At 43.7% G+C, this 23,697-nt stretch overlaps 1 protein-coding gene across 2 annotated transcripts in view; it reads left to right on the forward strand.

The window, feature by feature from the left end:
• abcc3 (ATP-binding cassette, sub-family C (CFTR/MRP), member 3) overlaps window positions 1-23,697 on the forward strand; it is a 43,624-nt gene that overhangs the window by 18,598 nt on the left and 1,329 nt on the right. The window contains exons 7-30 of one of the 2 annotated variants that reach the window (XM_076033754.1): window positions 562-693; window positions 3,021-3,281; window positions 4,845-5,022; window positions 5,143-5,304; window positions 5,390-5,482; window positions 5,717-5,920; window positions 7,641-7,787; window positions 7,853-7,940; window positions 8,224-8,290; window positions 8,380-8,506; window positions 10,182-10,358; window positions 10,515-10,682; window positions 11,708-11,894; window positions 12,290-12,395; window positions 12,729-12,882; window positions 12,977-13,184; window positions 16,958-17,271; window positions 19,106-19,305; window positions 20,324-20,450; window positions 20,887-20,988; window positions 21,543-21,689; window positions 21,777-21,935; window positions 22,812-22,978; window positions 23,070-23,264. In XM_076033754.1, coding sequence (XP_075889869.1) covers window positions 562-693; window positions 3,021-3,281; window positions 4,845-5,022; window positions 5,143-5,304; window positions 5,390-5,482; window positions 5,717-5,920; window positions 7,641-7,787; window positions 7,853-7,940; window positions 8,224-8,290; window positions 8,380-8,506; window positions 10,182-10,358; window positions 10,515-10,682; window positions 11,708-11,894; window positions 12,290-12,395; window positions 12,729-12,882; window positions 12,977-13,184; window positions 16,958-17,271; window positions 19,106-19,305; window positions 20,324-20,450; window positions 20,887-20,988; window positions 21,543-21,689; window positions 21,777-21,935; window positions 22,812-22,978; window positions 23,070-23,264 — 3,870 coding nt within the window. Of the gene's footprint in view, window positions 1-561; window positions 694-3,020; window positions 3,282-4,844; window positions 5,023-5,142; window positions 5,305-5,389; window positions 5,483-5,716; window positions 5,921-7,640; window positions 7,788-7,852; window positions 7,941-8,223; window positions 8,291-8,379; window positions 8,507-10,181; window positions 10,359-10,514; window positions 10,683-11,707; window positions 11,895-12,289; window positions 12,396-12,728; window positions 12,883-12,976; window positions 13,185-15,191; window positions 15,503-16,957; window positions 17,272-19,105; window positions 19,306-20,323; window positions 20,451-20,886; window positions 20,989-21,542; window positions 21,690-21,776; window positions 21,936-22,811; window positions 22,979-23,069; window positions 23,265-23,697 lie in introns of both variants that reach the window. The other variant, XM_076033755.1, reaches the window with a different exon arrangement.

The following is a 23,697-nucleotide window of genomic DNA, read 5'->3' on the forward strand; positions in this document are numbered from 1 at the left end:
TTTAATGTGTTACACTTTCACGACTTCTACTATTGGATCATTGCAGTAAAATGTAATAGTCAATCATAATTCATAAATACATACAATTACATAAACATAGCAAACAAAAATAGGAATCTTTTAATTTCTAAGACAACAGTGAAGTTGAAGCAGATGACCAAGATGATGCATGTTGATTCCTGAAGCTCAGACTTTGGGACAGAAGAGCAGCACTGCACTGTTTCCCTCCTGTCAGCCACTCACCCCTCTCAGTGGAAGAAAAGCATCAGGCCAATTTCCAGCAAAATTTGATCCTCTCGTACATAATGATGATTGAGATGTCCAGTAAACTCAATTAACTGTATGATTGAGGTGGCAGTGTTACTATGTTGTCTCTGTGGTAAGGGGCTTTCATTTTTCTAATCGTGTTTTGTCCCGGAAATGTGACTTACAGCAAGAAAGACAACAAACTGACAGAGTGATACGGCTGATTTGGGAAATTACATTGTTTCTCTCTCTCTCACTCTCTCTCTCTCTCTCTCTCTTGCTCTCTCTCTCTCTCTTTCTCGCTCTCTCTCTCAGGTTGGCCATCAAAGGCTACAAAATGCCTCTGGAGGCCAAAGACCTGTGGTCCCTGAACCAGCGCGACCACTCCAAGGTCATGGTGCCCAGACTCCTCAAAGAGTGGGAGAAAGAGCAGGCCAAGGCCAGGAGGTATGTTTGTGACAGAGTGAAGAGGAGGACTTGGAGGAGGACTGTTTTCAATTCACTCCACGTTCTGAAATGCTGTGTATGATTAGAATGACGTCCAATACAGTATATCTGTGTACATCTCAACAGTAGGCAAGTTGACAGCTGTTACTTGTGAGGAGTAAAAAGTGAATGTTGTTTGACATTGCATGAGTGACTCATGATGCACTATTTCAACAGGCCTTTTACTTTAAACTTGCCCAGGCAGTAGGAGGAACACACTGCACATTCTTACTTTACTCTTTAAACTTTTTGTCTGAAGTATTAATTCTCTCTATTCTCACAGGGATTCAATACTGTTAACAATACATATTTTGTACAATGGTGTGGTAGCCAATCGTAAAAGAAAAAAATGACTCACCGAATCAAAACAGTTTTTCACATGTTTTGGTCATAATTATAATAATCTTTCTTCTTTAATTGCATAGTTTAAACTATGTATTAATAGTAGAGTTTAATGATTTAACTGCGTCTCATAAACGCTGAGAGGATATAAAACCTAAATTCATTCTTAGTATGTGAGTTTAATAAGGACCAGCAGCGCCTCAATAGATCACATAGGTCACAGTGGTTTTAACGACACGCTCCTCACACTCGCTCAAGAAAATTGAAATACATTTGTAGGCCTAAGGTCAAAGACTAGTATTTATCATTATTGGTCCGTCGCTAGAAGGAAAAGGAATTTGTTTGTAGTGTTGGGCCAAAGTCCACTACAGACTGTGTTTGAAATTTCAAAGCAGAAACACCAGTTTTTGGATCGGCGTTGCAGCTTCAACGACTTGGAAAGTGGAATAAATGTTTGTATGTAGTTGAAAGGAAATCTGCTTTCTTCAGCCGCACTCAGGCTGCCGTTAACCGTGTCTCTCCTCCGTTGATGCTGAGACATCTGGTTAATGGAGGAATCTGACACTAATCAGATTACGTGAGTGCATGTAAGTCCTCTGAAGGGGTTTTCAGATGTATGCTACCCATAAGGAACTGTAAGCCAACTCTAATCACCAGAGACATGTTGACTCACGCACATCCATAATGCCTGAATGTCATTTGCTGATTCCGCCCACTTCCTTGTCAAGAACAGCGAGAGGAAACATTGTTCGCAGGGGCCACGGCTTTGCGTGTGTGTGCACGTGTGTACTTGTGCGCACTCCTCACTTGCGCAAGTCAAACTGTCAGTGTGGGTTTTTTTTTTTTTTTTTTTTTTAAACAGCACTGTACTCAGAAGTCATCAGTGTGTTAATACAAGATGCAAATAACATTTTTTTTCCTGGCGGCGTCCTGCTAGATTAAGTCCAGCCACGTCGTTCTTTGCAGCAGAATTGAGGCCTTTTTCAACTGCCCTCGCATTCCAGCGCTCAAGTGTGTTTGGATCCGCGGCTGAGAAAAGGCTCTGGTTTCTTTGTCAGTGAGAACACGGCTTGTTATGCCAGTGTTGTGGAAAAAATTTCTTTGCCTCACTCTTATATCAGGCTGACTTTCTTTTATCTGCGCCGCAGGTTCCCTGTTGTAGGATTACGTGGTGTTTTTTTTCACTGAGAGAAAAACGTAAGGCGATACGTGAGAGCATCTTTAGGCCTTTTCACTCCTGGTTTAAAATAAAACCTGTTTGGTTGTAAACTGAATTCCAGCTCAGTTTTCCCGTTCAGCTTTGGTTCTAATTTGTTTGCTCTTGGAATCGAGTCAAATTTTGAAATACTTGCAATATGATTTACTCAATTTAAAAGAACTCCAACAGTTAATGTTGTCACCGTGTTTTGCATGTTTGCATTTACTGCGTCTTACTGTTGTGGTTCACATTTTACCCAAAAGCATGATCAAAGAAAACTGAGAAAGGCAAAGTAACAAGTAAATGAAAGCTTTTTATTATTGCACAGCCTTAGCATTGCTCATTTATATGCTATCTTCATTATCAAACCTTATACTAACTCAAACCTTTGGGTCAGAGGGATGTGTGACAATTCTGTTATCCTACTGCTATCTGCCAGTGATCATCTTTTTTTTTTTTTTTTTTTAATGAATCTCTTTAACAGCAGAATCAGTGAAAAGCAGTTATCAGTCTATCACTGTTTTCAGTGTGTTTGGCACGCGACAGTGACCCAGCGCTTTGCTTATCAGGAGATTTCATGCAATATGTTGCTAGTTGTCATTTTTTTAGTTATTTATTTATTTTTTTTTATGTGAACTTTACTGTGTTAAAATGTATTTCCTGTTGAGACTGAAGGAATACTTTTCAAATGTAAAACGTCTTCTAAAATTGTTCCTCCCCTCCAACCCCATCTCTCAAATTTCACCAGTAAACAGATTCTGGCGAGTCAGGGGGCCGCATTCTCCAAGCCCCCTCCGTCGACCACGAACCACGCGATTGGAGGAGGAGGAGGAGGAAACGAAAGCAGCCCAGAGGAAGTGGAGGTTCTGCTGACGAACCAGAAAGCTGCCTCGCACAAGCCTTCTTTCCTCCATGCAATCATCAGAGCCTTTGGCCCCTACTTTCTCATTGGCTCAGCATTCAAGGTCCTGCAGGACGTCATCACCTTTGTTAATCCCCAGTTGCTCAGGTAAAAGGTTAAAATGATGACGTTCACTGCTGAACCTTATTTGCAAACTCTTGGAGAAAGAAAAACGTAGCTCCATCCCTCCATTATTTACACTTACTATTTCTAGGAGACCCTTTTGCATTTATTACAAATGATGAGCTTTATTTGCATGTGTGGCTTTCTGAAGGTGTAAACAATAGCTGTCCTCTATGTAAATGATGTTCTGCGCGCTGTCGGAATGCAAATTCCTTATGTAAATATGGTGCGTGTTCATTAATAACTGGTACAAATATATTGACAAAAAATGGTCTGTGTTTTAAACAAAGATACAGTATCATAGACACCTGACCACAATGAGGTTATACAGCTGGAAACCTTCAGTCACAATGTTTAGAAATTTGTCACAAAAATATGTTTAGTTTCATCTCAAATTCCTTGATAGCTGTTGACACTAACAGGTGAGTTACAAAGGCTTCATTTTTAATGGAAATGACCATAACTGTAGCAAGGAATTGGATTTTCTCTAAATTAACACGCCATGCTTCTGTGATTCGGTAACTTAATTTGCAAAACTAAACTAAATGAACTGAAATGATCATAAATATTCTGACTATCCTGTTGACTATCCTGGAGAGAATCTGTATCTAATCCATATCTCATAATCCCTGTTGGTACCCCCTTCGCTCATTCAGGAGAGTAACAGTGGAGCCATACAATGCAGTGGAAATAAGATAATCTTGGAAAGGCATGCTAATCATGTTGTGTTGACTCTCACAGGAGGGAGGCGGCAGCGCTGCTAAAGCCCGTGCCGTTGCGAGAAATTTGAAATAGTTCCTCTGGGCTCTGGGCTGTGTTGCACTGCTCAGCGAGTGCTTGGCTCGGTATGAGGGGCATGCGGGGTCACCGGTTCGTCATAGCGCAGGGAGGCCAGTCTGTCTCAACAGTAGTATATTTTAAGATTTTTCCAAATGGATTAGAGGGTTCTTTGAGTCGTATTCTGTTTGACGGTCTAAGCTTGTTTTTTGCTATTGTGGTTCTCCCATCAATTTAATTGTAAAAATCCTATATTCACATATCAGGATTTATCCTCTATTAAGTTTAAGGCCTGGGGGCTAAACAGTAAACATATTGTTTTGTGTTATTTAGTTTTCTACAACCGCTTCTCCTGCAGTCAGGGTTGAGGGGGGTGCGGTGCTGCAGTGTCAGTGAGGCAAGGCAAGGCTGCCCGCACCCTGGACAAGTCGCTCCAAGTCACTCGTTTATCACAGGGCCACAAAGAAAGACAAACAACCATTTACACTTGCAGTCACACCTTAGAGTTCTCAATTTGCCTGGCATGCACGTCTTTAGACTGGGGGAGGAAGCCGGAGAACCTGGGGAGAACCCAGGTAGACACAGGGAGACCACGCAAACTGCACACAGAAAGACCTCAGAACCTGTGAATCCAACCCACTACCTGTGAAACATCATGTTGTTTAAGAATATATACAATATGAATATATACAAATATGAATGTGTATATATATATATATATGTATGTATGTATATCTATTTTTTTTCTCCCCCTCTTTCTCGCCCCTCCAGAATGCTGATAGCGTTCACTAAACAGGAGGGCGCCCCTGACTGGTGGGGCTACTCGCTGGCCTTCCTCATGTTCTTCACGGCGGTGCTGCAGACCCTCATCCTTCACCGCCACTTCCACTACTGCTTCGTCACCGGCATGAACGTGCGCACAGCCATCATCGGCGCCATCTACAGGAAGGTCTGCACTGCCTTACCGTACACGTGCACTAGTGCCACCTCATAATGCTCTTTTTTTTTAAGAATTTAATGGGCAACAGGAAAGGTGTCATCAGTTTTGTGCCCTGTTCTTTGTCCGCAGGCGCTGGTGATAACAAATGCTGCCAAGCGCTCATCCACAGTGGGAGAGATAGTGAACCTCATGTCTGTGGATGCCCAGAGGTTCATGGATCTGACCACCTTCCTCAACATGCTATGGTCTGCCCCTCTTCAGATCATTTTGGCTCTGTATTTCCTCTGGCAGGTACGTTTGGCCAGCAACGTTTTCCACCGTAACACTAACCCAGTCTCTGAGTCTGATCTGATCGAGTGTCTGCTGTGCTTCACAGAACCTCGGTCCGTCGGTTTTGGCCGGGGTTGCCGTCATGGTCATGCTGATCCCTTTGAACGCTGTCATTGCCATGAAGACTCGAGCATTCCAGGTATGAGAATGGAGGCTGAGACTTGTCTGACAAGTTACTTGTATGTGAAAGGTTCATTCAACAGACCGTTTTACAACACAGGAGCGCCCCCAAGCCTTATGCGCAACTATCCAAATAAAAAGGCTGTGGTCATAACCTAAAGGCTGCTTTTTATTTTGGTGTTTGTGTGGGTAACAATCTGCAGGAAAGGAAGAGTTCATCCTCTTGCCTGATCTGCCTCTTTGTGTTTCACAGGTGGAGCAGATGCAGCACAAGGACGCCCGCATCAAGTTGATGAATGAGATTCTGAACGGGATCAAGGTGCTGAAGCTGTACGCCTGGGAAACGTCCTTCAGGGACAAGGTCCTTGCCATCCGGCAGAAAGAGCTCAACGTTCTGCGCAAGACGGCCTACCTGGGAGCTGTGTCCACCATGGCCTGGACCAGCGCCCCCTTCCTGGTAGGCTGTCTCATCACGTCTCTGTCTGAAAGTGACTGGTCGGCCACCAGGCAGATTGGGTCGTGATTCAATGATCCCATTGTTTCATATTTATTTTCTTTGGTTTGTCAAAGGTTACAGCTGCAGCAGTAGCTCAGCCTATTGCCAGTCAGCGCTGGTTATAAGAAGGCCTTGTTGCTTCCAAGCGACCTTTTTAATCCCATTAATTGTGTTTGACCGCTGCGACTTCAGTTTGGCAAGAGTTTCGATAAACTAGTTTGTGTTCCAAAAGATCAAAGGACTTTTCTTAGAACCCTTCTGTATATAAATAGTTCCTTCATGTCATGTAGACTGCAGTTGCAAGTTAATATTAAGGTGAATTATGTATTTGATGTTTTATAAAACCTACTACTGCACCAAAATTATAATTCTCACATTTCAGCAACTCATTCAAAGTGGTATTTTGTACACATATGCAGTAGTATGTTGCATTTACATTAATATCATACAACGTCAAATACTAGTACACTTGTACATTTATTGTTCTTGTTGTTTACTGTTACACCTCTTATCCACTGTCTTCTTCTTCTTCTCTTCCTGAACTCAATCAACTCTTGCATAAAACATCAGAATCCTGAAATGCCTCACCACAGTCAGCAGCTAAACTCTGCGTTCCTGCTGTTGGGTGCTGAGCAGATTGTGCCCCGTGTCTCGTTCCCTTTTCCTTTTTTTCCCGACCGAAAGCTTCTACCTGCTGGGGCTAAAAATGACCCTGTTAGAGCAGTGAAAGGGATAAAAGGAAGGTCAGACAGCCGGTAAATGGAGTGAAACTCGCTCAAACAACCTCTCAGACGGAAAGAGCTGTGGAAGACGGCGATCGGCCTCTGTCAGTACAACGCTTCAACTGGTGTTGACACAATAATGATAGAGTGCCCTGTCATCTACATGTAGTTTGCAACGCTCATGATGGCTGCACTGGTGCAAGTAGTAAAGAATAAAGCTGCCTCTCAGTTCATGAAACTAATCAGCACCACTGCTGCTGCCATTTCCACACCATAATCTGATGTCTCATGGGTTAAATAGTGTTGGCTGAATAATTTATGACAAAACTGATTCTCTGGAGTCTCCTGGAACTGAGTGATTGAGGCTACTGGTGGCTTCAAGAATCTCCTCAACCTCCTCAGATGTTTGCGTTCAAGATGTAATTTTCAAAGTTGGAGATGTGTGACTCCACACAGATAATACTGCAAAAACACTGCAGATGTCTAATGGGAGAAAGCAGCTCTTCTGCAGCCTCATCTGATTTATTGTTATCATCATTATTATTATACAAATCTCACCACCTTTTGACTCTTCACAATTTGATGGTGGGTATTAAAAAGCAGAGCTCTTATTCCGACCTCGCTCCACTTTTCATCAGTTAGCCGGTTCGCTGAGTTGAATCAGTAATGAGGGGAAAGGTTGAGCAGCTCTGTTGAGTGTCAAGTGAAACAGAAACATGTGCCAAGGCAACCAAGGTTGCAGCGTAACTTTATTTTACCATTTTGCCACCATTACATTTGAAATAACTCTGGACGTTTATTGAGGCTGTTTGCGTCTTAACATTTGTCATTATTGTGTTTTCTGTGGCAGTTAACGCACGTCACACTGGAGACGTGTATCACTAGCTGCTAGTGGCGTACTCACCTTTTTCCAAGTGTGTCTCTCCAATAAAGTCACCTGCCCAAATCTGTCTGTTCAGGTGGCGCTGACGACTTTCGCCGTGTACGTGACGGTGGATGAGAACAACATCCTGGACGCTGAGAAGGCCTTCGTGTCGCTCTCGCTCTTCAACATTCTCAGGTTCCCTCTGAACATGCTGCCCCAGGTCATCAGCAGCATGGTGCAGGTAGGAACCTTTCACGTCCCTCCTCCACCCACTCCCAGCACGCTCATGTTTACTTTGTGTCCTAGGCCAACGTGTCATTGAAGCGTATCCAGGCTTTCCTGAGTCACGATGAGCTGGACCCAAACGCCGTCGATAAAAAGAACGCGGCCTCGGGTGAGAGTCGACGCTGCGACGCGACGCAGTCGTTGTTTGCTTTGCTCACATTCCTGGAATCTTGCGAAACTGTCACCGTCGAAATCTTTCTCCTCGTCAGTCGCCACTTCACCGTGTGCAGCCAGTAGTTTTTTTGCATCAGGGCATTAGTGCAAAGTCACTGCCTCACGTGTGCCCTTTCATTGTATGTGATAAATGCGTCGGAATCCCTGTCGGCCGCCTTTTGCTCCGTCGGACGCGAGCCCACTCCAACGGAGACTCACGTGACTGTTTTCCTTCACAGAGTTTACAGTCGCGGTCGCCAACGGGAAATTCACGTGGGCCAAAGAAGATTCTCCTGTTCTGCACAAGTACGTGTCGCACAGCCAGGTCGGCTAAGTTTGCACATGCATGGCGAGTTTGTTTTAGCCACGCCTTAAACTACTCTTTGTGTTTGCAGTATTAACATGATGGTGCCTCAGGGCTCTCTGCTGGCAGTGGTGGGCCACGTGGGCTGCGGCAAGTCCTCCCTGATTTCTGCCCTGCTGGGTGAAATGGAGAAAGTGGAGGGAGAGGTCTCCATCCGGGTAGGGCTTTTTTACCTCACCTCTCATCCAACACCACGTTGCATCATGTTCAGTGTATTTTCATCATCATGGGTCACGGAACTTGAACCTGCAACAGAGCACTTCACCACGAAGTTCCACACAGTTTTAGTGGTATTACAGTTGGATATGGAGGTATTATGGTGTTTTTCAACCCTTACGGGACATACGCAACATAGTAGATCAGGTAGCAGTTTGTTGAAACACTGTTCTAAATGATGAGTTGCGTCAAAGCGATAACATGTCCTCTAAAGTGGCTGATCAAAGGATAAAGCCCTTTCGGGGAGGATTTCGATATCTTCTCACTTCTTATCTATTTCATTTCGTGCTCTTCAAACCGCTGAGGTCAGCAGAGTTTTTTTCCTCTCTGCAGCAACCTGCAGCTTGCAGTATTTGCCTGAGAGCCTGAGAGTTCTTGTAAATGGCCGAAAAGAAATAACCTAACAACAGTTTACTGTCAGTGTTATGAAATGAGTGATGATGCCACTGTGTTGTTGCAGCACCTGCGGGATTGCAAACGTATTTAAAGAGATCGATGGAAGAAAGAAAGAAAGAAAGAAAGAATGATTGCTAATGCAGCTGGACATGAATGTACAGCAGGCACAAGACAACAAACAGAAAAAACATTCCTTATTTAATTTGTTGGCCTGACGACAATTGTAGATCAGTGCTAAGATGTTTTTCCTCTGCATGAAAAACATAATCTATGTATATGAACATATGTAATGTATACGCACACAGTGTAAAAGTCAATGTATGTATGTATATATATATATATATATATATATATATATATATACATACATATATATATATATATATATATATATATATATACATATATATATATATATATATATATATATATATATATATACATATATATATATATGTATATATATATATACGTATATATATATATATATATATATATATATATACATATATATATATATATATATATATATATATATATATATATATATATATATATATACACATATATATATATATACATATATAGTTACAGTGGAGGGCATCAACCTCTCCGGTGGCCAGATATACAGTTATCAGTCCATATTGGCTTGTGTATAAAGTAGCAGAACAGTCTTATGAAGTCTTATAAAAGCACTATCCCACGGCGATGTGAAGCTTTGCCTTTCTACAATCTGGATCAGATCTTGGCTACACGAAAGGTGACAGTTTGCTCGTGTGTGTGTGTGTGTGTGTGTGTGTGTGTGTGTGTGTGTGTGTGTGTGTGTGTGTGTGTGTGTGTGTGTGTGTGTGTGTGTGTGTGTGTGTGTGTGTGTGTGTGTGACCTCATTTGTGTCTGAAGTCACAGCTACCTTTTGAATGACGTGTCTATTCTTCAGGAGGCCAAATACTTCAGACATTTTTCACCTTTGACTGAAGTGACAGTATTTGATTTGATTTGCATCTAGTAAGTAGTAATAGTAAAGAAACCAGCTGATACAGAGTCATGGACAAGCTTGATTGTAGCAGGAATTAACACAATGTGATCGTGAGACCTGATGAACCCTAAAACAAAACAAAAATTGCAATTTAAAATGATTCTTTTTTTAGTTTAAAAGAATAACCCCACATCATGGCATATAACAACCCAGCCTGACGGTGTTTCCCTGCGACTCCTCCCCAGGGCACGGTGGCCTACGTCCCTCAGCAGGCCTGGATCCAGAACGCCACGCTGCGTGACAACATCCTGTTTGGGCAACCCTACAACGAGCAGAAGTACTGCTGCGTCCTGGAGGCCTGCGCCCTGACCCCCGACTTGGAGGTGCTGCCCGGTGGAGACATGACGGAGATCGGCGAGAAGGTGCGAAAATAAAGAACGTTGGGTCTCTGTGTCTGACCACGAGCTCACTTCCACATCTGATCCTCACTTCCTGTCCGTGCGTACGATGTTTTGGTTTAAATAAACCAGCCCCGTGCTCGCCGGGATTGACCCTGGTGATGTGTCTCCATCACTCAGGGCATCAACCTCTCCGGTGGCCAGAGGCAGAGGGTGAGCCTGGCCCGAGCTCTGTACAGCGACGCCGACGTTTACCTGCTGGACGACCCGCTGTCTGCTGTGGATGCCCATGTGGCCAAACACATCTTCGACAACCTCATCGGTCCTGAGGGAGCGTTAAAGGGAAAGGTGATGAAGAGATGTGCCCGTTAATAATAAAATAAACAAAAACCAAAACACTCCATTAGTCAGCCTTTACCGTTAAATCCACTTTAATATATACTATAGTTGCGACCTTTACCCCTGGTGGCGGTTCGCTGTGCACTCAGAAAGCTTTCACTGGTCGGCCCTCAGACTCGGACTCTCACTCAGCTGCTCCATCTGCTCCCGATGTACGGTTGTGGAAAAATATGTTTTGGACACCTCCTAAATGTATTGCATTTAGGAATCACTTTTGAGTCTTTGAGGGCTGTCACCTGAAACACACATTCTACTCAGGTTGAAATTGGATGTTCCAGCAAGACACATGTCCGTGGCACAAATATTATTACACTGTAATGATTATTATACTGTACTGTTGGAAATTATGTAAATTTAACGTGTGCCCGAGAAATCTTTTTCACCACAGCGTACATATTCCAGATGATGGATGAAGCAGTCGATGTACTTTAGCTGTTTGTCCTCCAGCTGTCCACACAATATTCAATATAAGAGATGTCATTTCCAACACAGGCGATCAGTCTGCTTAAACCTCTCAGACAGATTTTTTAGCCAAATCAGCTTTTTAAACAGTTGCTCACACTCTTTACCAGACGGATGCGTATTAAGTACAGTGGATGTAGGATAGGTGTTAAAACTTTCGCCCCGTCTGCTGAACTAAAGTGATGAAATATTTACGGTCCAAGCCCTCAAGGTTCTTGCAGAGTATCTTACACATCTGTGGATGGTGTTTCATGAGAAGTCAAACCTTATCTTGTTCCTTGACAGGAAACCACATCTGTTGGCAGATTATATTTACAACACCGCAAAACTGATAAGAGCTGCTGGGCCTCAGTCATGTCTGTGATGAAGGTCCACTGAAAGGCCATAGTGAAGCAAATGTTTTGCTTCTGTTGGACCGCTGGGTCTTTGCTTATTATGATGTGTTTGTGGTGTTGTTTTTATGAGTTTTTTTTTTGGACTTAACAAGGTTTCCTTGTGTTGTTTAACTCCAGACTCGTGTGCTAGTGACCCACGGCATCAGCTTCCTGCCTCAGGTGGATAATATAATGGTGCTGGTGGAGGGCAACGTGTCAGAGATGGGCTCCTACCAGGAGCTTCTAAATCAGAACGGCGCCTTTGCAGAGTTTCTCAGGAACTACGCCTTGGAGGACATCACAGAGGAGGAGGAGGAGATCGCTGGTAGATAACAATAACAATAATAATAATAATAATAGTAATAATAATAATAGTAATAATAATAATAATAGTAATAATAGTAATAATAATAATAATAATAATAGTAATAATAATAGTAATAATAATGATAATAATAGTAATAATAATAATAACAATAATAACAATAATACATTTTATTTATAACACACTTTATTTTGACAAGAAAATCTGAAAGTGCTACAACAGTAATCAGAATGAATTAAAGGCACTTAACAAGCATAAAATAGATTACAGACTGAAGCTGTGACCTCAGCACAGTGTGTCACCAACCCCTGTGATTCGGTGGCGGAGGCGGCTGCACCAAATAATGCTTCTTCTTCTGACGATCTCGGTCTGTTTGTTTGTTTGTTGCTTTGCAGATGAGTTTGAGGAGGAGGAATTGTACCCTGAAGATGCCCTCAGCAACCACACAGACATGGTTGACAATGAGCCGGTGATTAACGAAGCAAAGAGGAAGTTTATAAGGTAGGAAAAATAAACATGTGACCATCAAGTTTTTCTGTTGCTTATTTGAATCACCAGCAGGCCTTTAGGCAGCGTTCAGACTGCCAGCCAAAATCCGACACATGACACGCGCTGGACGACGTCTCCGCCCCGACGTCGTTGCTACAGCAACCTGTCAGATGGGTCAATAATGTGGCTCAGTCTGAACAGAGCCAGATCCCCTTTGGACACTTGCTAAAAACAGTGTGGACAGTCAACCCTAAAAATGGGATTTGAGAAGGAATCTGATTGGAATCCGATTCGCCTGCAGTCTTAGAGTGTCTTGTATTGACTCGATGTGTTCCTCCCTTGCAGACAGATCAGTGTCATCTCAGCGGATGGGGAGAACCCCAGGTGCCGTTCAGTGAGGAGACACGGCTGCAGCCAGAAGAAAAAAATGGACGGGCAAGAAAAGACGAAACCCGAGACGGAGAAACTCATCCAGGCGGAGACTGCAGAAACTGGCAGAGTTAGTGCTCGTCTTCTTTTTGTTTTATGTAGCTTTGTCTGTCCTCAGTGCTCAGTTCTCTCCCTTTTCTAACTGCTGTGTCCCTCCCGACCAGGTGAAGTCCACGGTGTACCTGGAGTACATCAAGGCGGTGGGACCCGCGCTCTCTGTCTTCATCTGCTTCCTGTACGGCTGCCAGAGCGCCGCCGCCATCGGAGCAAACATCTGGCTCAGCCAGTGGACCAATGACGCCGCAATGAATCAGACGCAGGAGAATGTTCAAATGAGGGTGGGGGTGTACGCGGCACTGGGCTTTGCACAAGGTAAGGAACGCGCAGGAAACAGGAAATGAAACACTAGGCCCATTAGGAGCACATTTCTGTCTTGTTCTGAGGAGACACACGAATTAGGACTTTCCACAGAGGCACTTTATGTCCTCGGGTTAAATGTGTTGCCATGTCATGGTGCTAAAATTAACTTTAATGGTGATCAGACACTTGGCACACTCAAAACACCCGGCTCCCCGTTGCTGACTGACACTAACAGAATTCATTTTGCAGCCACTAAAATGTTTCTTTTTTTCGTCATGCGCCTGCTGCCTATGACATGGAATGACCTCTAACACTGTTTTTAATGCAGAGATGTGAAGGAGCAGCATCGTGTTACACTGTGTGTGCATGCGTGTGTGTAATAGGGACGGAATTATACAGTTGGCCAGAGTTCAGCATGTAGTGGGTCCTCAATTCTTGAGGTCAGTGTTAGTGTGCAAAGAGGAAAAAATGCTTTTGAATGATTTCCAAAGGTTTTTTCACTTTCCTCATTCATGACACAGAGGTTCTGCTGCATCGCAGTAGAAGATGCTGAAGTTCTCCCTAGACTTTATCGCCGGGTTCAAAGTCTAAAAACCGTTTAAATTTTGCTAGTGCGATTGTGTTTGGCTTTTCATCACATCACGCATAAAGTCAATATTTTATGTAAACACTCAAACACAAATTCATTGAGTCTAGCCGACGCGTCACCTTATTAAATAAGTGCTGCTGTCGCCGGCTGGTGCGGCAGATGTTGCACTGGTGTTGACACTGACAACAATTGTTGATCGGCGCTCACAGATGCTAAATTCTCTGGCGAGTGTTTCTTCTATGCGCGAGACGTCAAAGCCGAAACGTTCCAAAGACGCAAGTTTGTATGAAGGCAGCGCTTCCTTCGAGCTCCAGCCACTGTTGATCAAGATGTTGGAAATTTACCTTCATCTTTGGCACAGAAGCATTTCTTCATTTGCACCATTTCATTTGATCCTTTTCATTTGTTTTATTTATTCTAACCGGTTAAAAGAAAAACCAAAAATAAATCAAATATGTAAAAACGCTCAGGCAAAAAAGACAAACGAATTCAGACAAGACAGTTCTATAACAACATAAGTAACCATTCTATGTTCAAAAGGGTGTACGATGAATTTGATAAAACTTCTGAATCTGGTCCTACTTCTTTTTTTTTTTTTCATAGTTGATTAATTAAATCATGCAGAAAACAATACCAGAAGAAAAAAGAATTCATAACCATTAAAAAAAAGTACATTGTACTGTATCCCTTACCACGTTTATATGCGCTGCATCCATGTGTCTTTGCCAAGATCCGACTGGGCAAATCCAGTGACGGTGCATTTAGAACAGTGGTTCTCAACTCGTGCAGCCTCGGAACCCACATTTTTTTCCTTATCATGTAGTTGTGACCCAAATTTATTCCACAAAAATAAAAATGCCAGCCCACTGTTTATCAAGTGTAGTAAATAAATGAGTGTAATTATTGAATTGAATTGTGTGTCCTGCACAATAAATGCACAACATTTCTCCATTAATGTATATATTTTAAAAACCCATTTAAAAAAACCAAAACAAACAAAAATCAATCAAAACGGCTCCATGAACCACTTTTGGGTCACGACCCACCAGAGAATCGCTGATTTAGAGCATTTAGAAGTAAATGCTGCTGCCAAACGCAAGGCAGCAGGACTCACTAGTGCATATTGAAGCACAGTAGGTGCTGAGAGCAGCTCCACCTCCGACGTGTCAGGACATCTCATGCATGGCTCGTATGCATGCTCAGAGAGCAGTAGGTGGGCGCGCATGAGAAGCATTGTGATAACTTTTCCCTCCCAGGTTGCAGCTTCTGCATCCAGGACCGGACGAGTGGTCCGACTGTCTCCCAGTAACTCCGTTGCCCTTTTCTCTCTCCGTGTCAACGTTAAATCTCCCTCTCCAACTTCTCCTCTCTCTGCTCCACCTCCTCTGGTCCGCCCCCCCCTCCCTCTCCACCACCACCACCACCCTCAGGTCTGCTGGTCATGGTGTCTTCCTTCACTCTAGCCATGGGGAACATTGGTGCAGCCAGGAAGCTGCACCACAACCTCCTCACCAACAAGCTCCACACGCCGCAGTCTTTCTTTGACACCACGCCCATAGGACGCATCATCAACCGCTTCTCCAAGGACATCTACGTCATAGACGAGGCGCTGCCCTCCACCGTGCTCATGTTGCTGGGCACCGTCTTCGTTTCTCTCTCCACCATGATCGTTATCATTTCCAGCACGCCCATCTTTGCCGTCGTCATAGTGCCACTGGCTTTCATATACTTTTTTGTCCAGGTACCCTCGCCGTCCCTGTCGTGGTCCGTCCGCTTGTGAATGTTCCTCCTCCTCCCCCATCCCACCGCCGCCCCGTCCGCCCCGCCCGCGCCGCCCGCGCCGCCCGCCCGCACACCCAGAATGGCATGTGGCATGCTCAGCCGCTCGTGCTTTAACTTTACAGTTTTGGGTTTTTTTCCCCCTTTTCTCTGTAGAGTGCCATGTTGTCCGTGACGAGCATCTCTGGTCGTGTTAACCTCCCTCTCATCCACGTTCACTTTCTCTGTTTCTCTCCGCAGCCCGCGCACTCCTTGTGTCCTGCTTGCTTGCACACACCCACCCACCCACACACACACACACACTCGCGCGCACGCACACACACACACACACACACACACACACTCAGATAATTGTTGAGACCAAGTAAAAATGTAGGATTAGCAACAGGTAGGAAAAGTACCTTTGTACAGCCCCTTCACTGAGCTCACCCTCCATCTAGTGGCGTAGCAACGTCATTACATCTTAGTTTTATCTTGAACTAAAAAACATTAGAAAAAAATCACTCAATATCAGTGGATTGCTCAGCATCACATGGATGACTTCTTTCATTAATTGAAAGATGTGAGAGAGAAATTGTTGTAAAAGAAACTAGAAATTGTAAAAAAGCAAACACAGTAGTCGGCTTATTGGATGACAGGTGGTTATCTAAGCACTTTTTAAAATCTACCTCAGTCAGAGCACTCAGTCACTCACTCAACTTTGTGAAATGGCTCCAGATGTAATTGAACCTTTTTTTTTTTTTAGCTGTTGTATTTGATCTGTATCCATGCAGATGTCAAAGCCAGGGAACAGTGCTGGCACAGGAAATTGAAGAGCCTCTTTTCTGTGTTTACTCTTTAAATAGTCGGCTCAAGAGATGTCCCACTTAGAGGGAACAATGTATTATTTTAGTATTCTGAGCTGGCAGCAAGAGTTTTAGTGTAACCCAGCTTGAATCTGGTTGTTTTGTTAAGCTAGCTAATGCGCATCACTATTAACTTGACTGACATTATATAGTTTGCTTCTTTTTTTTTTATTGTGCCTCTGAATATCACATTTCCACCATCACAGTTATAAGCAACAATACAATTTCCTGGTTTTGCAACTCCAAGAGGACTGGCGACGGATGGTCTTTCCTGCAAATTCTAATTCTAATCCACTAAAGCAAATGCCCTCTCATTTTAGCATCATGGCAGCACACACAAAAAAAAGCACCAGCAAAAATGTCTCACCCTAAACAACTGTTAATGGTCCTATATCCAATATTTTAAAAATATTTCAAAAAATATACCAAATATTATATATATATATATATATTTAGCAGACAAAAGAGAGAGAGAGAGAGAGAGAGAGAGAGGACGAGTGCCTTGTCTGTGTAGCATAGGTGATTTTTTTTTTTTTTGTGCCTTCATACCTGAACCTCCTCCCTTCCTGCAGGTGCGCTGTTGTTGGTTAACTGCCTGCTGTGCCGGGCCCACAGTATGCTGCGCGCAGCCAAGTTCATGCACGGCAACATGCTTCAGGGGGTCCTGCGGGCTCCGCAGACCTTCTTCGAGAGCACCCCTACTGGGCGGTTACTAAACCGCTTCAGCAAGGACGTGGATGCTATAGACTCCCACATTCCTGACAATATTGACATATGGATGCGCACTTTCTGGTACACACTGAATGTGCTGCTCATATGCTCTGCCCTCACCCCAATGTTCGTCATAGTCATAGTCCCATTAATGGTGTTCTATTGGTGGGTCCAGGTAAATAGGAAACAAGTCTGCTAACTCATTACTAAAGGCATGCATGTTTTGAGTGTGTGTGCTGGTAGACTGTTGTATACGTTCTTAACGCACCAATCAGTGCGCTTCTAGCAGTAGAGGTTAGCTGCAGTCAAAGTCTTGTGTCGTCGACTAGTGTTCGCTGGCTCAAGAGTCCTCGGAGGTCCAGAACTGCATCTGCTTTCAGAATCTATCTGCATCTGTGGATCTCCAGAAAACAGCAAATATCCTCTTTGTGAAATCACAAAGGGCTGATTCGCAGAACTGTTGTTTCCGTGAAATGGGACTCTCGATTGCCGGTGTGTAGCTGTAGACTGCACTTAGATAGCGGCAGAAGTGACGCGTAACATTTTTATTTCATTCAATTTTAATTGGGTATAATGACTTCTTTGACATTGACTTTTCCTCTGCTGAAAAGACGGCGAGATCCGCTGCAGTCATTTGAAACCGCTGATCTGCTGAGAGTCTACGAGGTCACATTGATTTCTGTCACCCAAGCAGCTCTGTTTTAACACAGCACTTACTTTGATTTTTCGTAGTTTATTTCTACGACACTGCTTCATCCAGAATGAATCATAATAAGTTATTTTGACTTGCTTAACCTCCCAGGAATTAATGATTATGTTTTATCATGCTGGCATGCTTTTTGAAGTTCTGAAAATTGGCCTCTTGAGAATTCGACTCACGAAAACTCACTTTAGATAATCAAGTAGTGATCAAAGTTCACTTCTGCCTGCTGACTCCAGGTGGCACAGTTTCACATTACAATCCACCAGTTTTAGTGATAACAAGTCATTTAATTTATTAGTACAAATAAATGTATTAAAAATTAATAAATTAACATTTTATTATGGAATGAGTTGAGATGTTAGAATTCATCTTATTATTATTACTACTTATTTCTTTTTTCTCCTTCCTCTTATTTTCATTTCTTTTTCTTTCTTGTATTACGTATCCGTCTGCTTAATTCTGTCTCCTGCTTATTCTCATTTTTTCCCCATCTTTTATTTTTTTTCTTCACTTGTTTTCTGTCTTCCTCCTCTCGCCAGTAAAAGATCACACGTTTTTGCTTTACAATATTGCAACACTTGCTCACTAGCTGCTCAGTTTGTTGCTTATTCCTTCTGCATCAGTCTGCTGCAGGTTTTTAGCTTAGGTTTAAAAGAATGCTAGTGGATAAAAGGAGCTAATATTAATCATTCTCTATTTTCATAACTGTTAGTTTTCAAACACACAAAAAAATCACTTGTCGATGTCAGCGTCTGTGCTGTGGAGCAGAGTCCTTTAAAGCCCCAGTGCTAACCTTCCACACCTCTACTAACCTGATATTCAGTGAGTTTGCATTGCGCGCTTGCTAATGCATCATCGTCAACTCAAAATCTGAGTCGCCTGCCTCGTCCGAACGATCTCTGAAGCCAATCAGTTCCCATTTTCGTCATAATTCATGATTGTGATTATCAGACCATAAATCTATTGATTAAACGTGTGATTAAAAACCAAACACCTGCAGTTTAACGAGATTTCATTTGAGTCTGGCACTTCATCCCAGACGTGGTGAATGCAAGGTAGTGGAACGCCGACAAAAAACAAAAACAACAACAACAAAAAAAAAAATGCAGATATTAACACAGGCTGCTGCAGGTGTTTGGTTCACACTGGCTTTCTTTGTTATGCTGAATGTGTGTGGATGCGTGAGTGTGGGCTGGCCTTGTCATGCACCATTGTAATTGTTCAGAAAATAACAGCAATAACCTTGTGAGGCTGCATTCACTTGTAATGTTGTGTTTGTCTGTTTTATTCCCCCCCCCCCCTTCAGAGATTTTATGTGGCGACGTCTCGCCAGCTAAAGCGTCTGGAGTCGGTCAGCCGCTCTCCCATATACTCCCATTTCTCCGAGACCGTCACCGGATGTAGTGTAATCCGAGCCTATGGCAGACACTCTGCCTTTATTACGCTGAGTGATTTGAAAGTGGATGACAACCAAAAGAGTCACTACCCTGGTTTAGTGTCCAACAGGTACGTGTCAGCTCTGAAGAGCAGCGGCTGTGTCCCACTATCTTCTGTTTCTTCTTCTTGTACGCGCAGTGTCTGCCGTCACGGAGGCGGGCCAACGCCACCAGGACCTCTCACCTTTTTCCCCCACCTGGTTTAGATGGCTGAGTGTTGCCTGTCCAAATATCACCTTTCCAAATAAATACTGAGGAAGTTGTAGTTCATATATTGTGCACAGGTCCAACTCAAAAAATGTGAATTTTGTGGGAAACCTTTTCCATAATGAAATTCAAAACTTTATTTTAGACAATATATTATAGACAATATAAACCATTCCAAGTCTTTTTTTTTTTTTTTTTTTTTTTTAATATATGTTATTATGTTAGAAGGTTACTGCTGCTCACTGTAAGCAACATTGTTCACCATAACATTCATTGAAAATTTGACTGTAAGAATAAAGTGTGGGAGGAAAAGAGATGAATGAGCACAGCCGAGGATTGTCACTCTTCACAAGGGGTGGACAGAGACTGGAGTGCTTCAAGTGATGGTTCCTTGTGTCCTAGTGCCAAATGCTGAAGCATTTCATTTTCCCAGAAGGACACTTCTGCTCATACACAGTTATATGTGCACAGAACTACGGTGCTCAGTTAGCCATCCAACTTACGCGACCTAAACAAAAGGCCTGGAAGCTTTCTGCTTTATGTGTAGTATATCAGTTTTAGTTTATGAATATGGGGAATGAAACAAACGTTTTCATGAGATTCAGATTTGTTGAGGATTGACCTGTGTGAGGGTGTTTATAAGCCTGTCACGAGTCCATTTAAATCACTGTTTTGCCTTTGTGATTTACTGTGTTTGTAGCTCAGATGTTAGCGTGTTAGCTTACTGAATTTATCCACCTTAAAAATGCGTCCCGTTCAGTAGCAGCCACTAGGAGTTCTCCTACAGCACGTGGTAGATAAGCACTTTTAAAGCGTGACAATCAAGTTCTCTCGGTTCGGACTTATTTTGACCGTAACCCTTCTGAAAAACCGTCCCACAGGTGGCTCGGAGTTCGCATCGAGTTCATTGGCAACTGCATCGTGTTGTTCGCTGCACTGTTTGCTGTGACCGGGAAGAGGGACCTGAACCCCGGTCTAGTGGGTCTGTCGGTGTCCTACGCTCTTCAGGTGAGCCTCAGAATCTTACACCTGCCATCTGTCTCTTAAACGTCTACATTTCACCATAAACTCTGTGCCTGAAATACATCCGGTTGCAACGACAGAGTCTGCATCCACTTAATAAAAAAAACTTGAACGAACTCACATCAGATCCGACACCCCCCAGTGGTCAAAACCATTTACTGCAGTAGTGCTTTGCCTAGTTTTACATCGTGTAGAAAAGACCTTCCTCTAAGTTTGATCACTGATTGCTAGTTGTGTTTTTAATCATCGTTGGATTCACTAGTCAGCTGGACTTCAGCCTGTTGAAGTGGTGGAAGAAATGACTTTTTCCTTGGTTTACCATTCCATTCTTCACCCTTGTAATGTGTGCACTCTTAATCAAGATATTCAGCACTAAATGATCGTGGCAACTGAACTTTGAACTGTGTTTTTAATTGTCCAGGTGACCATGTCTCTGAACTGGATGGTGAGAATGTCCTCAGATCTGGAGAACAACATCGTGGCCGTGGAGAGAGTCAAGGAGTACTCTGAGACCAAGACAGAGGTATCTGATCATGCTTTTTCACATGGCCCTGACTTAAATAGTCGAAAGATAAAATAGTCAGGTAATCATGGCCCTTATCGTGGCTCAGCTGTTCATCTGTTTGCCTTTCGGACTAAAATAATATTCACTTTGAGCTGTTGTTAAAAAACTCCAAGAACTGAAATTACACACATTCCACAAAACATCCTGCCTCCAAGTTGTCTATAAACTCTAATGAGATCCAGAAGTGTGGGCCTGCTCCCTGCCAACCAAGGTGTTTCTGCTGCAGCGCAGGCTGTGCACGCTCAGGCTTTGTCGCAGCTGTTGCAACACAGAGTCCTTCTAGCGCTGTTAGAGCCGTTATAGCGGAAGCCTTTGTTTGGGACTTCCCAGTGTGTCCCCGAGGTGAAGTAAATGTTTGGCTGCTCCGAGTGACTCCGCACAGCGTGGTCCTTCGACTCTTTAAAGCCTGTCGGAGTGATGGACAAATCAGCTCTGCCGAGGAAAAAAAAAGCGAGTCGCGCTAACGAGTTGTTCAGAAAAAGTTTCCCTAACGCAGCGCTTTCTGCTCACAGGCCCCCTGGGAGGTGGAGGACAAGAAGCCGCCGCCTGAATGGCCCACGCATGGCAACGTGGAGTTCCACGACTACAGCGTTCGCTACCGGGAGGGACTGGACCTCGTCCTCAAGCAGCTGTCGCTGAGCGTCCGAGGAGGAGAGAAGGTGGGGCCCAGCCTTCCGGGGGTGGGGGGGGTTCGAGCGAGTCAAAAATGTCCTACTCCACCAATCAATCTGTATTTTCCCGCCCAGATTGGTATCGTTGGTCGCACCGGAGCCGGCAAGTCGTCCATGACGCTGTGCCTCTTCAGGCTGCTGGAGGCGGCGGAGGGAGAGATCACCGTCGACGACGTGAAGATCGCCGAGATCGGACTGCACGACCTCCGCTCCAAGCTCACCATCATCCCGCAGGTACACGTGCGGAGACGGAGAAGTCTCCATATGTTGCCCCGCTCTGGGTACCAGACCCTTGCACTAATGTAAAGGGCCTCTGGTGTAGTGTGTCAGTGTTTATTCTCTCTCAACTCACTGTTTATGTTTCATGTTGACATCATCAAACCCCCTGTTTGATACCCACCTTCCGAGGTTTGTTGTGCATGATGATGATGCTGCCACAGGCTTACTCAGATTTTATCATGTCCTACGTTATGAATTTTAGAATTACATTTGTAGGCACTGGATCAATCAAAAGCCAGGATTTCTTATTTAATATTTCTGTGAAGACCAGGAATGAAAATCACTTACCTTTGAGCAAAAATGATTTGCAATTTTGAAAGCAAAGTAGTTGACCTACATAAATTGTGTAGATCCCCCCCCAGCAGGAGTGATAACATTGCTATCAAGCTACATTTATTGTTAATGTGAGGTAGTTTGCTGGCTAAAAAGAAACACTGATTAACGTTAGACCTCGTGTGTGTGCGTGTGTGAGTGTGCGTTTGTGTGTGTGTGTGTGTGTGTGTGTGTGTGTGTGTGTGTGTGACTTCATAAAACTCTTGTTCTGTTTCATAGTGATGCATTTTGATTTTACTCTCAAAATGCATCAGATTGATACTTTTAAATATTCAAAATTCTGGGAGTGCGCCCCCGAGACCCCGCTACAGGGGTTGAATCCTTCTCAATATTTTCACCCTGCCTTGACCCATTTTAATACCTGCAACATCTTTAAAAAATATATTTTAATGAGTACAATTATCAGACTGAATGAATACACAATAATCTGTAACCTTAAAATGAAGCAAATATTTCCTGTTTAGTGCTCAAGGTCAGTCTGTGTTTTTTCTGCCACAGGAGCCTGTGCTGTTCTCAGGCTCTCTGCGGATGAACCTGGACCCCTTTGACAAGTACAATGACGAAGAAGTGTGGAAAGCTCTGGAGCACTCGCACCTCCACAGGTTTGTCAGCAACCAGGCGGCCAAGCTGGAGCTGGAGTGCGCGGAGGGAGGGGAGAACCTCAGGTGGGTGCGGGTTCACGGGAGGTGGGAAAGGCCGCAGTGGGCCGAGTTTCCGCTTTTCACGCGTTTTCCTGCGATGTCGCTGTGTCCTCAGTGTGGGTCAGAGGCAGCTGGTGTGCCTGGCCCGAGCCCTCCTGAGGAAGACCAGGATCCTCATCCTGGACGAGGCCACGGCTGCCATCGACCTGGAGACTGACGACCTCATCCAGTCCACCATCCGCACCCAGTTTGAGGACTGCACTGTCTTCACCATAGCGCACAGGCTCAACACCATCATGGACTACACAAGGTGCGGCACGCACACCGATAGACACACAAGAAACCAGCGCGGCCCCGTGGACAGTGTGCGCTCACTTTTGCTTTTTCCCTCCAGAATGTTTAACTTAAGCTTTCAGAAGCATTTCGATATAATAATAATAATAATGATAATAATAATAAACTTTATTTATATAGCACTGTTCATACACAAGATATGCAACCCACAGTGTTTAACAAAAACAAAACAAAAATACAATTTTTTTTTTAATGATAATAAGAACAACAACCATACTAGTAACGATGAGAAAAAATAAAAAGCTCCACTGCCCCTCCCCCAACCCCATATGGACCCACCCCTCCACACCAACGCACACAGACAAACGCCCACCCCCGTATTCACACAGACATTGGATAAAATAGCTTGTCACTGAAGAATCGGGTGAGGAAAGGCCACTATGGGGAGC

Source organism: Nelusetta ayraudi, unplaced genomic scaffold, assembly GCF_046127955.1.
Source record: "Nelusetta ayraudi isolate G7.1 ecotype Tasmania unplaced genomic scaffold, CSIRO-AGI_Nayr_v1 ptg000042l, whole genome shotgun sequence".
Lineage (NCBI taxonomy): Eukaryota > Metazoa > Chordata > Actinopteri > Tetraodontiformes > Monacanthidae > Nelusetta > Nelusetta ayraudi.